Source organism: Pteropus medius, unplaced genomic scaffold (assembly GCF_902729225.1).
Source record: "Pteropus medius unplaced genomic scaffold, Ma_sr-lr_union100, whole genome shotgun sequence".
Taxonomy (NCBI): Eukaryota; Metazoa; Chordata; class Mammalia; order Chiroptera; family Pteropodidae; genus Pteropus; species Pteropus medius.
Window position 1 is genome coordinate 4,388,749 of NW_024352784.1, and position 19,329 is coordinate 4,408,077.

Below are 19,329 nucleotides of genomic sequence, written 5' to 3' on the forward strand. Positions count from 1 at the left end.
CTTGGAACTTGCGATGGGCAGTAAAGCACTAAGAGGAATTGGATAAGTAGGAAACAAAGGTATGTTACAGTGTTTGTGTAAAAACATGAACAAAGGCATGAAGTAAGAATCAGACGGTATATAGGAGTCATGTACCTATCCATTCTACAAACTCAATTATTCTATGCAGCAAAAAATTAATATATTTTTACCTGGAGTTCTCCAAGTTTCTTAGATGTTGGTGAAATAATGCTAAAAAATCCACTGATGTGATGAGTTGGAGAAAGCTTGGCTAATCCACTGATCTGAACTCTACCAATTGGAAGATGATCTAGTTTGGTGATTACTTCCAGCACCAGGACAGCCATATCTAATCAGAAACAATTACAACATTTTTACAATATTTTTCATTTATATTTTGGGGGAACTGTACAGAGGGGTATACATTAGAACATTTTTTTACTTAAAAAATATTTTATTTTCAAATAAACCATGCACTTACCATATCATTCAGGGGGGAAGGAGATTGAACCCAAGATCAAAAAAATAGTAAAGTTTTAGAGAAGAACAATGACAAATACCTCACATGGAAAAAAAAAATTACATTCAACAAAAATATTTAGCATATCAAGTATTTGATAAGGAAAGTATCTTTAAAACCATTTTTTTTCTTTTTTTTTTTTTTTTTACATATTTGGCAAGAACGTAGGCTTTGCTTTTGAAATATAAAGGCAACAATTCTCAGTTATTCTATTCTCACCATTTCTAGTTTTGAATTGGACAAAGGGCTTCTCTTATATAGTTGCAAGGGTTGGTCTTTGCCTCTCAGGAGTATCTCATTGCTTACTCCTTGATTATATCTGGAGCACTGAAATACTGAGAGCACTTGGAACTAAGAGGAATGGAAATAACCATATTCTTTAATTAGGTGCTTGGACTTAATACCTTCATGATCATAACTTACAGCAGGAGAAATGTGATGCATACATATGAAATGTGAGATTGTTTCAGGACAGTATAACTTCTGAATTATTTTCTCACCAAAGTTGAGAAAATGGTTCATTTTCACTATCTGTTCAATATTGTAATGAAAAAAGTACAGGGCTCATAATTAGAAGACCTGCAATTGTGCTGTGGCTCCAATATTCACAAGCTGCTTCTGTGTAAGCCACAGTTGTCTGTAAAAGAGACATAATATCTACATCACGGCTGTTAGAGGAGGAGGGGTATTCCAAATAAAACACGTAGCACAATGTCCTCTCACACGGTAATTGCTTAATGGTTGTTATATTACTTCAGGCAAATTACTTAACATCACAGTCCCTGTCTTACCTACTCATGGAATTTATCTGAAAATCATGAGCTGATAAGTGTAAAAGTGTTCGTAGACTATAAAATGATGTGCATATGTAGCATAAGGAAAATGTACCAACATTTATTGGTTACTTAGCAATAGTCAGGCTCTTCTACGGCTCATTCATTCTCTTAACAACTCTATGATGTAATTATTTCTGTCCCAAATTGAGGACAACATTGAGGCTCAGAGAGGTCACGTAACACTCCTGAGTTTACTCAGCTTTAAAGTGACAAAACTGGGCTAACACTTGGTTCTCTCTAACTATAAAGTACACTACATCATGCTGCTTCATTATTTGTTACTTCTAGGGAGAAAAACTTAATTCTTAATGGGCTTCTGACATCTATACTTCACTTTTGCTGTGGAATTAAAATCCCTCTTGTCCAGCATACTTTTCACCGCTCCTTTGTTTCCTACTGAATCCTATCTGATTAAAGAAGGCAAAAATCAGGAGATGAAGCTCAGTGAAGTATCATAATTGTCTCAGTTTCTACTCTCATCTTCCCACACTCCACACATTTTCATGGCTGCTATTTCCTATGAAGAGATAGAGTAAGGGAGGAAAGATGTCAGAAAAGAGCATGAGGTATACCTTAGAATCCTATGATCCCTCTATTTCCCAAGGCAGCAAGGCATAGCAGAAATATTAATGATCTTGGAGTCAGGGCATACTTTAAATTAGGGTTGGTGTTAAGGTGACTTTAAGTAAGTCACTTTTAACTCCGAAACTCAAATTCATCACCAAGAAAATGAGGCTAAGACCCACTACAAATGTACGGGACCTCACAGCATGCATTCTAGTACTTCCAGTGGTTTCTCTCATTCCTTTTACTGTATTTTCATTTTCCTTAAACAAAAAATTCTTAAAGTGGGGTTATTTATCCAATAAATGTAGTTCAAATCAGTGAAAATTAAGCATTTATCATGTAAATATTGTTGGGCTAAGAATACTGGAGAGCCCGAGGTGAATTAAAGATGAATAGGTTAACTCCACCATCCAAAATGTGTTTATGTGAAAACTTGGCCTAAACAGTGAAATAACAAAGTACATTTAGAATGCTTTCCTTGAACAGAAATACAGAAATTCTGGCTCCTAGATCCTTGTGGAGGGATCTTTCCCTTCTTTGAAAACCTGTAGTACTAATTCAATAAACCATTCACTTGGCAGTTAGCCTGTATTATCTTGTACTATTAAATTTTATATCTATATCTTCTTCTCTTGAGCATAATGTACATCCCAGAGCAGAGACTACAGTTATTACTTAGAAAAGCATTATGTAGTGAAAAGTTCATGAGTTTTGATATCAAATAGAAGTGAGTTCAAATCTTAGTTTGTCACTTATCAAATATGAAACCTTAGAGAATATTTGTTTCATCTCTCTGAATTTCAGTTTCATTGTCCATAAAACAGAGACAACGTATATCTTGTAGGGTTATTAAGGATTAGAAACGATATGTATTAATTACTGGTACATAATATACTCTTAATAAATGATAGCTATTATAAAACCTCTTTGACTCCTCAATAATTATCAATGTCATAGATACTAAGTACATGATAGCACCTATTGCTAACAACAGAACCACATGCTTATTAGGTCTGCAGGAGAAATGATAAAACAAAACCATACCTGTTAGATAAGAGGTAAACTGCTTTGGACCACAGCGAATAGCATAACGTGTAGTTGTTCTCACAGCTTTTGGTTCAGTCTGCAATGTGTCCCTGGGACAAAAGAGGGTTCCATCTGATGTTTCTCCCCACCATCTCACTCGGACAAGTACACAAGAGGGAGGCTTTGCAATCTTCCATACGACTTTATTAACAGTAAGTTTCAGAAAGCAGCGTAGCTGGCCTTCAACCAGAGGTGGTAGGCTTGTAGATGGAGAAATGTCACTCAAACCTGTGGAGGAATCCAAGAACACTTGGATTTAGTCAAAATTTAGACTAAATACAGAAAACGTATAATCTGCTTTTTGAATGAAAACACAAAAACATTTTAGTTTCTGCAGTGAGCAGTCTTATCCTATCTATTCGAATGCATGATAAATAACTAGCAAACCACAGAATAATCTAACTGGTCACTTAAGCCACCCTGATAACTAATTAGTACTTAGGGTTTGTTTTCAGTTATTATACATAAATAACATACCAACTTAAGACATGCTAATACAAACCTCTTTGATTGAAAGCTACCATTTGAAAAATACGAATACAATGATAGGTTTTTAAAATCTCAGAAATAGTTGAAATTCTTCTTCCAAGTACTGCTGTTTTGATTACTGCAACATCTATAGTTTTTCAGGTGTTTTACCTAAGTCTCTTACTTTAAAACTGCTAAATATAAGACAACTCCCCTTCGCTCAACTCTCAAATGATTACGTCTATACCATACAACTCAGCATTTCAATAGTCTACCTTAAATTGTCTTTTTTCTTTCCTGCGAACATCATACAATCAATGAGGACAGAGATTATCACCTTCGGATTCTGCACTATTTTTTAGCACAATGTTGGTTCATATTTACTGGTTTTTATAACATTTATTGGCTTTCAGAAAGAAAATAAAATGTAAATAAGGCAATTAATTATGGCTTTCTATGAAGCTTTCCTTTAATGTATCTTCTAACTAAGACAGATTTAAGAAACCATTCTTACATTACACACACTTTTCTATTCCTCCGATTTTTCCCTTGGGTAGTAGTTGTGCCTCAAGAAAAAAAATACTGGAGTCGATCAAATCAAGAATCTATAGAACTAATTCTTTGGATTTCTGAAGTGAACACCGTCTGCTTTTTATAGTTATCTTTATGGAATAACTAGTTTCAATATAAAAATTATACTAGTGTATACATGAATATTAGTGCATATGCATAATGGTATAGTTCTATTTTGATTTTTCTTCTATCAACCAAATATGCTTGACTGGCTTGACACCGGGAGCACCTGCATTGACCACTTCCAAGTTCTGTTTCACATCCTCCTATCATTCCTAGCAGGAAAGGCACTGCCTCAAACCTGCCTTAGTTATTTTTAAACAGCTTGGATAAAATTCATTCCCAGACTGTAGCTTCAGTTCTCAACCCAAGGGCCTAAGTACTATCACTATGCCTAATACCTCTTTGCATATAATGTAAAAAGGCGGCAACCCGATTTTCTGAGGCAGCCCAGTAGAGATTCAATTTCGTTTCCTGATCTGCCCTGTGCTCTTAGGGTGACAATTCCTGCTGCAGCAAACATTTCCCTATTCTCTTGGTGAGCTTGTTTCTTCAGGAGCTTACTAACTTGAGGAGGTCCTCTTGCTACACTCTTTGTTCATCTCAAATCCTTCAGAGGTCTTCATGACCTCACCCCACCCCCCACTCCAACCCTACCTACCACACCGTGTCACTCCTCACTATTTCTTCCTCTCTCCTTCACAACTATCTTTCTCAGCTCCTACCTGTAGCTCTTAATGCTCCACGACTGTCTCATACTTCACTCATTCAACTAATATTTACTGAGTCCTGCTTGGAGCTATTTCTCAGGGATTCAGCAATGTATACAGAACGATCCTTGTCTATTAGGATTAATAACATATTCTCTCCAACTTGTTTCTTCCAACCCTACATGGACCCCCACACACAAACGTTTAACTTTGTTATCGAAAACACTAAGTCATAGGGATATAATGTATACCATGGTGACTATAATTAGTAATCGTGTACTGTATATTTGAAAGTTGCTAAGAGTATATCTTAAAAGTTCTCATCACGAGAAAAAAAAATTTTTTTAACTATGTATAGTGATGGATGCTAATTAGACTAACTACGGTGATTTCACAATACATACAAATATCCAATAATCATGTTGTAAACCTGAAACTAACAATGTCATGTCAATTATATCTCAATTTCCAAAAAGTTAAAACAAATTTCTAGAATTTCTTCTTCTCTTCCTCTAGAAGCGTCCTACTTCTACCCTTTTGGTTCTCCCCGCCCCCCACTCATTTGTCCAGTATGCCCTCCACTGCAGCTCGTATTTCCTTTCCATTTGCTGGAGAGCCAAGTGCCCTCCCTCTTGATCCCCTCCGTCCCTTTTCTTTTTCTCTTTTTTTTCTTTTTTATCGCTGGTGTGGGCTCCCTAGAATTTCTTACACCCTGCTCCCCAACTCTGCCCTATTACGCTTTTCTCAACATTTAGTCGCTCAGGTTACCTCTTTTCCTGCGGCCACAGCCGCCCCCTGGCCTTTGGCCTTTTCGTTGTTTCATGATGAGGCCGAGCTTTTCTTCACCGATTCAACTCCGGCCCCAGCACCTAAGCCGTAGCCTCCCGCCATTCCCTCCCACCGCGCCTGCGTTCCCCGGCAACCGGCACCGCCGAGCAGCCTGGGAGGCAGGAAGAAGCAGCTTTTCCTCTAACAGTCTCCGGGAATCCGTAAGAAGGGAAGGCGCCAAGACGCCTTATCGCCAAAAGACTACAACACCCAGGATACTTTGCTACATTACCTCTGCCGGATTGGACGCTCTCGCCTCCAGCTGCGCAAGCGCAAAGGCATACGCCCTTTGAAGACTCCATTGCCCAGGGTGCATTGCCTTCAGGAGGGCTTTTTTTTCGGCGAGTGTTGTCGAGTTCTCTTCTTGTGGTCTGATGGGTCCGCAGACTCCGTTACCCAGCTTCCTTTGTGGAGCGCTATTACGCATTTCCTGTGGAACCGCCTGAGGAGAGTGGGTGGAGTTTACGGAGCCGGTGGGCGGTAGGCGGTGCTGCCGGTAGCTGGGTGCTGTCCAAAGGCGACTGGGCTCCGCTAGGGGAGCGAGCTGTGACCGGTTGGGCCGCACTTACCGTGGAAAGAAGCTTCGGTTCCTATTTGACTACCTGCGGCCTCCCCTTCATGTCGGCCCTCGAGAAGAGCATGCACCTCGGCCGCCTGCCCTCTCGGCCCCCTGTACCCGGCAGTGGGGGTAGTCAGAGTGGAGCCAAGATGCGAATGGGGTACGTGACCCATACCCCTTCTCCCTAGAGTCCAGGCCCCGGCCATTGGAGAATGGTGTCTTTTGGTGTTTAATGCTGCACGGAAAGGGAGGCTAAGGATAGAAGAGAATATTGGCGGCGGCCTGGAGACGTTTAGATGGAGTAGAAGGCAGATTTGGACGCTAGGGGAGGCGCCGAGTCAATGGAAATTGGAGGACAAATAGTATTGACGGGAAAAAGGAATAAGGCAAAAATTGAGGAAACCGAGAGGGTAATTTAAGAGATATAAGAAGCACCTCCAGCAGAAGAGATGGTGGAGGTTTGAAGAAAGGGAGTAGAGCAGTAACAAAGGTTGGGGAGATCTGTCAAAGAGGGTTGATAGAAATGAGGATAACTGAGAAAAGTTAAGGAGAATTAGGGGAAACAGCTATGGAAGGCTTTGGGAGGAGTAAGAATACTGGGAACTAGTTATTAGAAAAGCAGAGGGAATTAGAGAACACGTGAAGCAGGGTTGGAGAAGGAAAGTGAACTAGGGAGCAGAAGGTTCTAGAGAGTTCCTAGAGATGTAAGAGGCAGATTCAGAGAGTCAGGGGGTGACTAGGAGAACTGAGGAAGCTTGGGGAACAGGCATAAGGAATGATGGAGAACATAGCCAAGAAGATTGTTAGAGGTAATAAGAAATGTGACGAGCAGTGAGGGTAGGAAACAAGGGGAGTGATGAGGGAGAGGGCCGAGAAGCTTAGAGAGTGACCGTGGGATTTAGAAATTGAGAAATGACTGAATATGGTTTAGTAAATGGAAGTGATGCTACAGAGATAAGGTCTGGGAAGCTTAAAGAGGAAGATTTGGGCAATTGATTTTTGCTGGGCAAATAGGTCTGATGGAAGCTATGTACTGGTAAGTCTCAGAATTAGTGAAGCATTGAGAGTAGCCACTTAAAGTGTTTCAGAGAAACCATTTACTGGGAAGAAAGCTGTATTGAAGAGATAGACTTTTGGAATTTTAGGTTGAATGGCTTGTGCCAGGTTAGGGGATACTTAGATGCAAGAGAGAGCATAATGAGTTGAACGTGGGAGAGGTAATTGCTGGAAAGCAGAGAGAACTGAATAGGCAGTTGAATTTGAGGGGTATTTATAGTACCAGACAGGATTCTGGAGATGAGTTACTGTAAAGAGAAAAGAGGCAGGAAGAATACTTATTTATGTATAAGGTAGTCAAGAGTGTGTGTTTGGGATTCTAGAAATGGGCTGGTAGATATTCTTAGAATAAGGAATAGAGAGAAACCTTAGTTTCTGTGAAGAAGTAATATGTACAAAAATTGATCAAAAAGATGAGGTTACGAAAGTAGTTCCTAGGAATGAAGAGAAAGGAGAATCCTATAAACTAGTGAGATAAGAAGTGGTGAGAATGGTTGGAAAACCCAGGGAAAGAAACTAAGAATTGAATTGTAGACCTGATTATGATACATAGTAAAAGGAAGAAAACCTTGACAGGAGAAATAGGTCAATAGATGTACAATAGAAAGAGGTGGTAAAAGTCCACATATAAGGTAAAATGAAGGTTGTTTGGGCTTTGAAAGACAGGAGAGGACTGTAACATGAATAATAAGGAAGATCTGGAAACTGATCTATAACAGATTGGGAAAATTAACCTGTAGTATAAAATTAATGTAACATTTATTGTTGATCTGTATCTTAATTGCTACCTATCTTAACCTAAAATTTGATCTTTTAGTATACCAGCACTTTTCAGTAAAAATATACAAAAATTTTAGCATTTTAATAACTACACATGCTTCAAAGTTTAATTAGAACTCAGCTTATCACTTCGTAAAAACAAGTTCCCTGAAGATGAAGAACCGAAGAAAAATACTAAGAAAATAAAGGGAAAATCCGCTGGCTAGAAGATTGTATCATTAGTAGCTTATCCTCTTTAAATAGATGCTTTGGTCTTCTTAATTTAGATTAACTGCTTATCTTGGAAAATAAAGTTCTTTAGAAAGATGCTTCTTTATAATATTGTGAAGAGAAAAACATATATTGGTGAATTTTATGTGGTCCTCAAGTGGCTTATTTTCCTGTATTTTTCTTTTCTTCTTATTGGAACATAGGCAGTCCTCATCTAAGTCTAATGTTAATGATAATACAGATTCTCTCCTCCCTAGAATCATAAAGATGGAAAAGAGCTTTGAAATGATCTCATCTCATTACTTCACTGGATAGTTGAGGGAACTGAGACTCAGAGAATTCTGTATTCTGTAAGGTAAACTAAGAGGCAAGGGATGATATTTTGCCTTAATAAATGACAAAACTGAAACTTAACTCTTCCTCCAACTGAGGCACTCTAGAAGCTTAGTGGTAGAGCCACTAAGGACTAGGACATGGGTCTCTTGACTCAGAACTATTGTGTCATTTTGGATTCATTGTTGTTATCCTGGGAATACTTAATTTGAGTTTTGTATCTTACTCTTTTGCAAATACTCTAGGATTCAGTCTTTCTTTTTCCTCATTCCTGATTTATGAAGTCTCACTTCCACCAGTTTCAAAGCATCCTTCTCTATTTTTCCTTCTACTCACTTGCCTTTTGTTTTTGTTTTTGTTTTAAATCTTACCACCTTTTCCCACTGCTCCATCTATCTCTTACTCTCAAGTTGGGCCTGTTCGTTTGACAATCTCTTACATGACTTACTCTTAGTTTTCATAATCTCTTGCCCTCAATTTCACTAAACTTTATTTAGATGTGTTTGCATATTCAGGGTGGTTTTGAGTTTATTGATTTTTCTTGAGTTTCCATAATTTCGTTTTTCATATTGGATTTAGTAATTCCAGAGTATTACTAGATAATGTAATAATAATAATTACTTATTTTCCTAAGTATTGTGTGCCAGGCATTGTAGTAGTAGCTTTATGTATTCTATTTCATCTGTCCACAACCGTACAAGGTAGATATTTCTCTGTATATGGAAATTCAGACTCTGAGATTAAAAATCATCCAACTAGCATGTGGCAAAACTAGATTCAGTGTTAGTCTCTAGAATCCATGCCCTTTTCGGAACACCAACACTTTCTCTTCAGTAAGGCCTGAAATCCTGGTTTCATTGTTCCTTGATAGATGCCGGTAGATGATACCCAAAACAGTGATTTTGAACTTCCTTATTAAAGCTTTTGGAGCTACTTTGTTTTTCCTTCTTGCGAGGGTATCTTAGTCCATTAGGGTTGCCATAACAAAAATGCTGTAGACGAGGTGACTTATAAACAGAAATTTATTCCTCACAGTTCTGGAGGCTGGGAAGTCTAACATCAGAGAACTGGCAGATTACGTATGTGGCTAGGACCCCTTTTTGGTTCATAGTAGGCAGTCTTCTCGCTGTGTCCTCACATGGCAAAAGGGAGAAGGGAACTTAGTGGGATCTCTTTTATAAAAGCACTAATCTCATTCATGAGGGCTATATTCTCATGACTTTGTCACCTTCCCAAGGCCCCACCTCTAAATACTATCACATTAGACATTAGGATTTAACATGAATTTTGGGAGACACAAATTTTTGGTCTATATAACACCTGGTGTGCTTGAGAGAAGTGTGTTTTGAAAAATCACTGCTTTAGTACATTCCAATACCATTAGACTAGATTACTAAAACTATTTTTCAACATGTTTTTGGTTTATCAGTAGTACTACATTTTTATAATTATCTCTTAATTTCTACAGTGCTTTAACTAACATGTATATATTAGTGCCTATTTGTATTTTCTATGAGGTAAATTAGTTCAAGGGTTAATATTTTCTCTTAATGAGAAAACTCAAGTGTTCATTGACTTGCCTAAGATTATAGAATCCTTAAGTGGCAGAAACAAGATTCAAACTCTGACTTCAGATTTTTGGTCCATTGTTCTTGTTGTACCCTGGTGCAAAAAGATTGATGTTTAAAGTTGTATAGATCTAAGTTTGAAGCCTAGCTTGAGTATTTACTTTGGCCAACTCATTTAGACTCTTGTTGTGTTTCTTATCTCTAAAATGGGGATATTTCTGCTTACCTTAGAGTGCTATAGGAATGAAATAATACATGACAAGTATTATGCTTCCTGACACAAACTCTTAAGGAATGTTAGCTAGTAAATTATTTTATATTGAGAACTGTGAGAAAGGCTTATTCTTTATGAAGTAGCTCTCCTTTCAATCTGTTATAATGTCAGCTTTCGCCCCTCAAGTTGTGTATTCATACCTGATTAGATAACCGTTTTTTCATCCTCTTAAGTTTATTATAGATATTGGGCCTCAGGATAGCTTTAAGGAGTTATTCACACAGATAGAGAAATAAAGGGCAAAGTGAAGTGATTTGCTGCAAGTCACATATTGAATGACTAGAAGAATTCAATTCTAGTATTTCTGTTTTAGTTATTAATTTAAAAAAAAATTGTTAGAATTCACATATCGTAGAATTCACCCTTCTAGAGTGTACAATTCAGTGGTTTTTAGTATATTCAAGGTTGTGCAACCATCACCACTAATTCCAGAACATTTTCATCATCCCGCAAAGAAACTACTTCCCTGTTAGCAGTCTCTACCCCTTTCCATAGCCCTGGTAACCACTAATCTACTTACTGTTTCCATGGATTTGCCTATTCTGGAGATTTTATGTAAATGAAATTATATAATATGGCCTTTTGTGACTGACTTCTTTCACTTAGTATAATATTTTGAAGGTTCATCCATGTTGTAGTATGTATCAGTACTTCATTCCTTTTTATTGCTGAAAGATATTCCATTGTGTAGACATACCACATTTTATTTACTCATTTATTAGTTGTTGGACACTTGGGTTTTTACTTTCCATAGAACTCCCTTTTCATCCACAGGATTCCAATTTTTTGCTATTATGAATAATGCTGCTCTGGACATTCACATGCACATCTTTGTGTAGAAATATGTTTGCATTTATTTGGAGTAAATACCTAAGAATGGAATTGCTGGGTTTATGGTAAATTATGTTTAACTTTTTAAAAAACTGTGAAACTGTTTTCCAAAGTGGCTCTTTGAAGTGCTATATGTATTACAGATATTTTCTCTACAAATATCAAAAATATTTTCCCAAATTGCCTTTTTACTTTATGATCTTTTTTGCCATGTAAGAAGTTGTGTTTTAAAATTTTAATGTACTCAAGTCTAAGTAGCTTGTATTGATTCTGGATTTTCTATCATGGAAACACATTCCTTTCTCCCAGGTCATAAAAGAATTCACATAGGTTTTTTTCCAGGACCTGTATGATTTATTTTTTTACATCCATTTAAGTTTATCTTGATGTGCAAAGTGAGGAATGTATCCAATTTTATATTTATCCACAGGCTGTCCAATTGTTGTAACATCATTTATTACAAAGGCCTTTCCTCGTTATGTGAATTTCACCTCAATAAAAATCAGTCCTTTCTCCACTGATTAAAGTGATATCTTCATCACATACCAGATTTCCACATAGACTTAGATCTGCTATGAAGTTTCTTTCCATTTTCATCAGCCATCTATTTATGTGCCACTACTACGCTTTTAATTAGAGAGGCATAATGAATATGTTTTAGTTAATAGATGGTAGTGGTAGCTTCCTCTTCATTATTTTTAAAGATTTCCTGGCTCCTCTTACTTGTTTATTCTTACAAATAAACTTTATAATCAACTAGACTAGTGCTGGGAAAAAAATCCTGATAGTATTTTTATTGGGACTATATTAAATATATAAATTAACTTTGAATAAACATTTTTATGATGTTGAGTCTTCCTTGAAGAAATATAATATGAATTTCTTTTGAAATTCCAAGTATTAACTTAAGTTATATTTAATGTAATGTTACTTAAATATGTACAAAGTAAAATTAGGGATAAATTCCTTATGTATAATAGTAAATCCCATATTACTCTTATATAATTATAAAATTTAACAGATTTACTGTTTAAATACAATTAAACTTACAGAATCCCATATCATGTTAGCAACATTATGTAAATTATCTAATTTGCTGTTAACAGCTTACTGTGGTTCAAACCAAAAGAATATTATTAATAGGAAGTTCCAGAGTTGATTCAGTCATTCAGCTGTATCATTCAAGGATTTTTTGCATCCTTTCTTTTGCCATTAACAATTTTTGCCATTTCCATTCATTTGCCAATTATTGCACATTACTAGTTGGTATTGTATTTTTTAAATTGTCAAATTTACCTATGGTAATTTTATGGCAATTTAAATGGATGATTATAATAATTATCAGATTTTATATTTCAAGATATTTTTTAGTTTCCCTAATAAAATAGGAAGTCACAGAGTGCCCAGGCCTTTGAATTTCTTCACATCTTCTATAGTTACACAATTAAATGTTTTTATGAGTTCTCATATAATAGACATGTGGCATACAACATTCATTTAAAATGAGATCCTGAAGCTTTTCCTGATCATCTAGCCTGCACTGACTGATCTTCCCATTTTTTGTCCTTTTGTAGCACCCATCGTTTATACAAGGGATTGACAACTTTATTTGTAAAAGGCCAGATAGTAAATATTTCATGCATTGTAGGCCATGCAGTTTCTGTAGCAGTTGTAGGGTGAAAGCAACCATAGACAATATGTAAATGAATGTGATTGTGTTTCAACAACCTTTTTTTGTGGACATTGAAATTTGATTTTTTTGGGTCATTAAATATTTTTTTGTGTCATTAAATATTTTCTTCTCCCTCCCCCCAACCTTTTAAAAATGTAAAGACCATTCTCTGCTCATGAATCATAAAAAGAGGGGAAGACGAGGTGGCGGCTAGATTTGCCCATAGACCATTGTTTTCCAACTTCATATCAATACTATTCTGTAGTTCTACTGTCTTGTAGTAGAAAGAATATAAGTTTTAAATCAGCAAACTAGGATTTCCTTCCTGGCTTTACTACATAATACTTGACTGGTATTGGCTTGACTTTATTTCTTAAAATGTGGGTAATACTAGCCTCAAAGATGATATATTTGTGAAATCATTATTTAAATTGTAAAGCTATATAATGGAAACTTATTTACTATATTCTACAAATTCTAAGATATATTTCTTTTCATATTTAAAATAATAGTGTCTTAACAGTTGCTGTTGGTCAGGTAAACAGCCCTAACTGGTTTCTCATTGCCAGTGCATGAGAGAACACCAAAACCAGCATCAAAACTTGCAAAATAGGTGTTGGCAGTTTGGAAGAAAATTCTGGAGACAAAAGTGGAGCACTTTTAACCACTAAGAACCAAATGGTTGTAAGGAGGGGTGGGTGTTCAATCAGATGAGTCAAGCAATATTCCAAGAGTGAGAGTCAAAAGTAGAATAGCTCTCTGCATAATGGTAAAGTTGGCATATGAGCCAGTGTTTAGTTTAAGAAACACTCTATTACCAATGTTCTTGTGAGGCACAGAGGACTATATTAGAGGACTCAGAAGAGTGTAGGACTCACAGTATGAAGAAATTGGCTAGGAATACCTTAAATATTTTATTTTGCTCTCATTTTTTCTTTTTACATATACCCGTGACATATGATGAATCCACATAAGTATAAAAGAGCTCTTTCAAGAAATAGAAAATGAATTCTAAGTGATAAAGTGTTGTGCCATAAATTGGTAGCTCTTTTTTTAGTGGTACATAAAATTATGGTTCATCAGAATTGATGATACCTTAGAGATACAATATTTCATCTATTCTTCTAACAGCTAGATTGTGATCTACTACTTTAGTCTTCCCTAATTTAATTGTAAACTCCTTTTGTGTTTATTTACTTGCCCAAAAGTGGTTAGCACATAGGAACTCAATAAACATTTGTTGAATTAATGAATGATGCTCAGATACAGTGGTCACATGACATTTTTTTCAATAGTTTAGAATTGTTGAGTATAGAAATGAGTTAAAACCATGATTATTGAGAGTATGTAAAAAATGAACTTGTGCCCTGTTTATATCCTTCTATGATTCTGTATTATATCCCTTTATCTTTATGCTGTTAAGAAAATATAGCTCAGGTTGTTGTGAGGATTAAATTTAGATAATACTTGTAAAGTGCCTAGCACAAATATGTGCATGTCTGGTTTGTTTCATTGAATCCTCATCCCTTTAATTAAACTAACTTTTCCTTAAGCATAAGAACCATGGTTCAAAATATATTAAAATCACTTCAAGTACAGTTTTCTATGTTAATAACCTGAACTACACCATCATTATTAGCTGAATTTCATCACAAAAAGCATTTTAGTGTAATACAGCTTAAGTAGGCTTGGGGGGTGGAGCTACTCAGGGAATCCACCAATATTTCATAATACTGTTAATCAGGGGGAAATTTACTTCAGTTTTCCCAACAACTTGCTTTATAAACCTTTGGAATATAACTGCATATTTAAGGTGGAAAATATCTATACTAACATTTCTTTTTCACTGAATACTAGGAAATGGTAATCTTTTATTGGTAATTAGAAGATTTGTACTTTTGCCCCTTTCCTATCTAGGTCATTGTTTCATAAGGACAGTACTTCAGATTTCTATAGCATTTGATTTAACAAAATCTTCTCCAGATGTAATCTTCATGAATCCTTCCTTGACCTGACTTCATCTGTATAAGTACCCAAAACAAAATTGGATATCCCATCTATGAACCCTCATGGTATACTAGGCTTATTTCTGTCACAGCTGTAGTATATACTGACTGTTTACCTATTTCCCCCTCCAGGCATGAGCTCTTTGAGGGCAAGAACTAAATTTTAGCCATACAGGTTATACTCGAATGTCTCTTTCTAATTAAATTGGAATTAAATTAACTGATTATATAAGCAAGTTGTGGCTGGAAAGAGGCTCTAAAATAATTACGCTAAAGGTAATTTGCTCTTCGCTTATGAAATATGCCTTTCATTCTAGATCATCATGTCATTCAGGTGAGTCTGGGGTGAGCGAGTTATGTGGCTGAAATATACTTCATGAGAGTCTTGTCTGTGGACTTTATTGGCTTTTATACTCTGACCCCAAACCTGCTCGCTTTCTTCCTCTTGTAGTACTATCAAAGCAGAAGAGTAGCTTACATAAATTCTGATCACTGAGTACAGCTACACAGATTATGAGAGTGAACAGCTACAGTTAGCTCTTGCAAAACATTAAAAAGCCTTGTATTCTGCTTGCTTTCTTGCTGATGTCTCAGTGGTTGTGTTTTGGTTTGGGGACAGATTATTTTAGTAAAGTTATCATTATTTATTTTTTCTCCTTGCTTTTAGTGTTTTGAAAACAAGTTAATTATGTTGTTCCTAAGTTGGGTGAGTGGTAGAAATAAAATTTAGAAAATTTTCTAACTTAAGTAAAGCATAATTTAAGATTTAAGATTACAGTTCTCCCTGTACTGCAGTAGTCTCTATCCATCCATTTAAAGCAATCTATATTTTTGTATAATTTGACTCAGCAGGTTGTAAATTCCCATGGATTATTTTATCTGACAGTGTTTTTAAGTTAGGTAAGGTTTCATTTATTTGCTTTAAACCACATCATACATTGGGCCATAAGTGTCCTGTCTAATGCAGGACATTGTGTGAAATGTTACTATTTCCATTTTTGGATTCTGTGATGCCCAATTAACAATTAACATTCTCACCAATGGCCAACACAGAAAAGTAGTAGGAATAGGATCTAGGATTTTCAAGCACATGGTAAATCAGTATTTGATAAGTTAGAACTCTTTAAAAAGGCCTCCTCTGTTCTCTTTGTGAATGGCATCAGAGAAACTTGAGAACTGTCTTTGATTCTTCCTTCTCAAACTCCACCTTCCTGCTCCTTCTCATCATTATCATTACAGTTGTAAACCTTGGCTTTCTTCTTAGGCTCTATGGTACATAGGCTTGCTACGAGAGCCCTGTACCAATCATTTATTTGCTTTCTTCTACAGCAGGAACCAGTACTCTTTCACCTCTTCCTGGGGATTTCTGTGTGTTCAGTGCTAGCTTTAGTGATTTCCAGAAATGGAGAATTTAGTAGTATTTTGAGAGTAGTATTGAAAACTGTTAAGGAAGTGACCCTGAGAATAAGACTCTAGCTCAGCTACTTTCTGTGGTATGATGAGTTATTCAACCTTGGCTTTAGTTTATAGGAATAATAGCTACCCCAGAGAGTTGTAGTGGAAATTAAATTAATTCATGTGTTTATCTGCATTGTCTCCCCAAGCCCCATTAAATTATAGTAATTTGAAAAAAGGAATAAAACCAAAGGACAAAGAAGAGGAGAGAAGATAAGATACTACCAAGATTTAGGAAGATAGCAAATTGAGGAATATTAACTCACTAACAGAATAGCAAACTGAAAACTACCCACAGAATGAAAATGTAAGCTAAACTATATTACAGCCCCATAAAGGCTCAAGAATGGTAGATACTAAGTACCTCTAAAAGGGATCTAAAAATAGGAAGATTGGTTGAAAATCTATATAAGGCACCAGATCTTGTCCTTTACTCAGTGTGATGGGAGAGAGGTTAACCGCTGGAGGAATTGAACCAGCATGGCTCTGGACTCAAAGACAGTAGGCCTATGAGGGCAAAGGTGAAGCAATAAAATGAAAACAGATTCTAAATGAAGGTTTATATCTCTTCTAGGTACATTCATGGCTTGCTCTCTCACCTTCTTCAGGTCTTTGCTTAAAGGTGCCTTCTCTAACTACCTGATTTAAAATTAGAATCCTTCCTAACCTATAGCACTCATTGTCTAACTTCCTGGTTTTATTTTTCTCCATGACATTTATTGCTACCTATGGATAAATTTTTAATTATATCTCCTACTAGAGTATAAATACCACAAGAGTAAGGGGGTTGGTCTGTTTTGTTCACTGTAGTATTCCTAGTGCCTAAAATTGTATCACATATGTGCTCAGTGAATATTTATTGAACTCCTCAGATCCTTTTCCAGAAGGCTAACAGCTAGTCTTGTGTTCCCAGGGAGGATATTGGAGGATTTATCTCTGGAAAAAATGACTGGTCTAAGAGAAAAGACGTACAGATATTGATGTTTGGGGGAAGAGACCTCCTTTTAAAGTCCGGGCCTCTATATGATAACTGTATAGTGATATTTAACAGTAAATAAACCCTACTCTCTTATAGAATGACCAGACATCCAGAGAAAGCCTCTAACATAACAAAGACCAAAACAAAATGAGAAAAGGAAACAAAAATGCATAGAACAAAAGAAAATTTTTAAAAAATCACTAATACCTCTTATCAGAGAGACGAGACAATATGGCATGTTAAACAAGAACAGAATCTCTTAAAAAAAACTTGTTTTAGAGGATAAGAAATACCTGTTAGAGATGAAAACATGTATGTTAGATATAAATTGAATAGAAGAGAAAGTTTAAGGAATCCCCTAGAAAGCTTGTTCTACTTTAAGATTAAAATTTAGAAATATGAGGAATAAAAAGATTCTTTAAAAAATCTCTAGCAGTACTTAATTAGAAAATGATAGAAAAATGCCTTAAATTTTGAGAAAGAATATCCTAAAATTGTTTTGGTTAGTATTTGCCTACTATATCTTTATCTTTTTTATTTTGGAACTTTTTGTGTCTTTTATTTTATATAGCCGGAATTTAAAAATCTCATCTAAGGATATTTGTTTCAGACCTAGAACATTTAGCCTGTCCTTGATATATTTGGACTTATTTCTATCTTATTTCATACTTTCTATTTGTCTCATCTGACCTGCGTTTCTTTTTCTCATTCTATTTTTTTCTCTATTAGTATAGTAATGATATAATCTATTTGTTCTTTGGTCGCCTTAAAATTTTTTGGTAACAACGTTATTGAAACAGAATTTGTATACTAAACAACTGATCCATTTAAAGAGTGTGCAGCAGTCAGAGTTTTTTTTTTTTTTAGCATATTCACAGAGTTCTGCAACTGTTATCACAGAACACGCTCAGGACCCCAAAAAGAAAACCCCATGCCCATTAGCAGTCACTTTCCTCCAAATCTCCCGGCCCTAGGCAACCACTCATCTATTTTCTGCCTCTATAGATTTACCTAATCTGGACGTTTACAATAAATGGAATTATACAATATATATGTGATCTTTTGTGACTGGCTTCTTTCACTTAACATATTTTTAAGGTTCATCCATGTTGTAGCTTGTTGTAATACTTCATTCCTTTTTATTGCCGAATAATATTCCATTATATGGATATACAACATTTTACTTATTCATTCAACAGTTGATGGACATGTGAGTTGTTTCTACTTTTTAACTATTTTGAACAATGCTGCTGTGAACATTTGTATACACGTTTTTAGGTAGGCATGTTTTCATTTCCCTTGGGCACATCTAGAAGTCGTATTGATAGATCATATGGTATCTCTCTCTGTTTAACCTTTTGAGGAACTAACAAACTGTTTTCCAAAGCAGAAGCACCATTTTATATTCCCATCAGCAATGTATGTGGGTTTTAATTCTCTACATTCTTGCCAACACTTGTCATTGTTGGTCTTTTTGTTTATAGTCATCTCAGTGGTGTGAAGTGGTTTTTCATTGTGGTTTTGATTTGCATTTACTTAGTAACTAAAGATGAATGTCTTTTCATGTGCTTATTAGCCATTTGTATATCTTCTCTGGAGAAAAGTGTATTCAAATCCTTCGCTCATTTAAAAAATTGGGTTATTTGTCTATATATTGAGTTATAAGGGTTCTTTATTCTATATACAAGTTCCTTATCAGATCTGTGATTTGCAAAATTTTTTTACATTCTGTGGGTTGTCTTTTCATGCTTTTGATGGTATCCTTTGAAGCACAGACATTTAATTTCAATAAAATGCACTTTATCAATTTTTTTATTGTGCTTTGGTATATCTAAGAAGCCATTGCCTAACCTAGATTGTAGAGTCATGAAGATTTATGTTTTCTTCTTAGTTTTATGATTTTAGCTCATTTACCTGTAGGTTTATGATCCACTTTAAAGTTAATTTTTGTGTATGATGTGAGGAATGAGTCCAACTTCATTCTTTTGCATATAGCTATCCATTGTCCCAAGACAATT

General features: G+C 35.7%; 2 protein-coding genes across 9 annotated transcripts in view; one reads left to right on the top strand and one right to left on the bottom strand.

The window, feature by feature from the left end:
• Positions 1-6,014, bottom strand: part of C2CD3 (C2 domain containing 3 centriole elongation regulator) — a 113,894-nt gene extending 107,880 nt beyond the window's left edge. For 5 of the 6 annotated variants that reach the window (XM_039848025.1, XM_039848028.1, XM_039848029.1 and 2 more), the window contains exons 1-3: positions 5,821-6,014; positions 2,968-3,237; positions 192-349 (exon numbers count right to left, since the gene is read on the bottom strand). In XM_039848025.1, coding sequence (XP_039703959.1) covers positions 192-349; positions 2,968-3,237; positions 5,821-5,890 — 498 coding nt within the window. In that variant the 5' untranslated portion in view covers positions 5,891-6,014. Of the gene's footprint in view, positions 1-191; positions 350-2,967; positions 3,238-5,528; positions 5,782-5,820 lie in introns of those variants that run through there. The other variant, XM_039848026.1, reaches the window with a different exon arrangement.
• Positions 6,015-6,048: 34 nt separating this feature from the next.
• Positions 6,049-19,329, top strand: part of PPME1 (protein phosphatase methylesterase 1) — a 64,290-nt gene continuing 51,009 nt past the window's right edge. Inside the window, exon 1 of one of the 3 annotated variants that reach the window (XM_039848032.1) lies at positions 6,049-6,307. In XM_039848032.1, the coding sequence (XP_039703966.1) occupies positions 6,207-6,307 (101 nt within the window). In that variant the 5' untranslated portion in view covers positions 6,049-6,206. The remainder of the gene's footprint in view (positions 6,308-19,329) is intronic. The other 2 variants (XM_039848031.1, XM_039848033.1) reach the window with 2 other exon arrangements.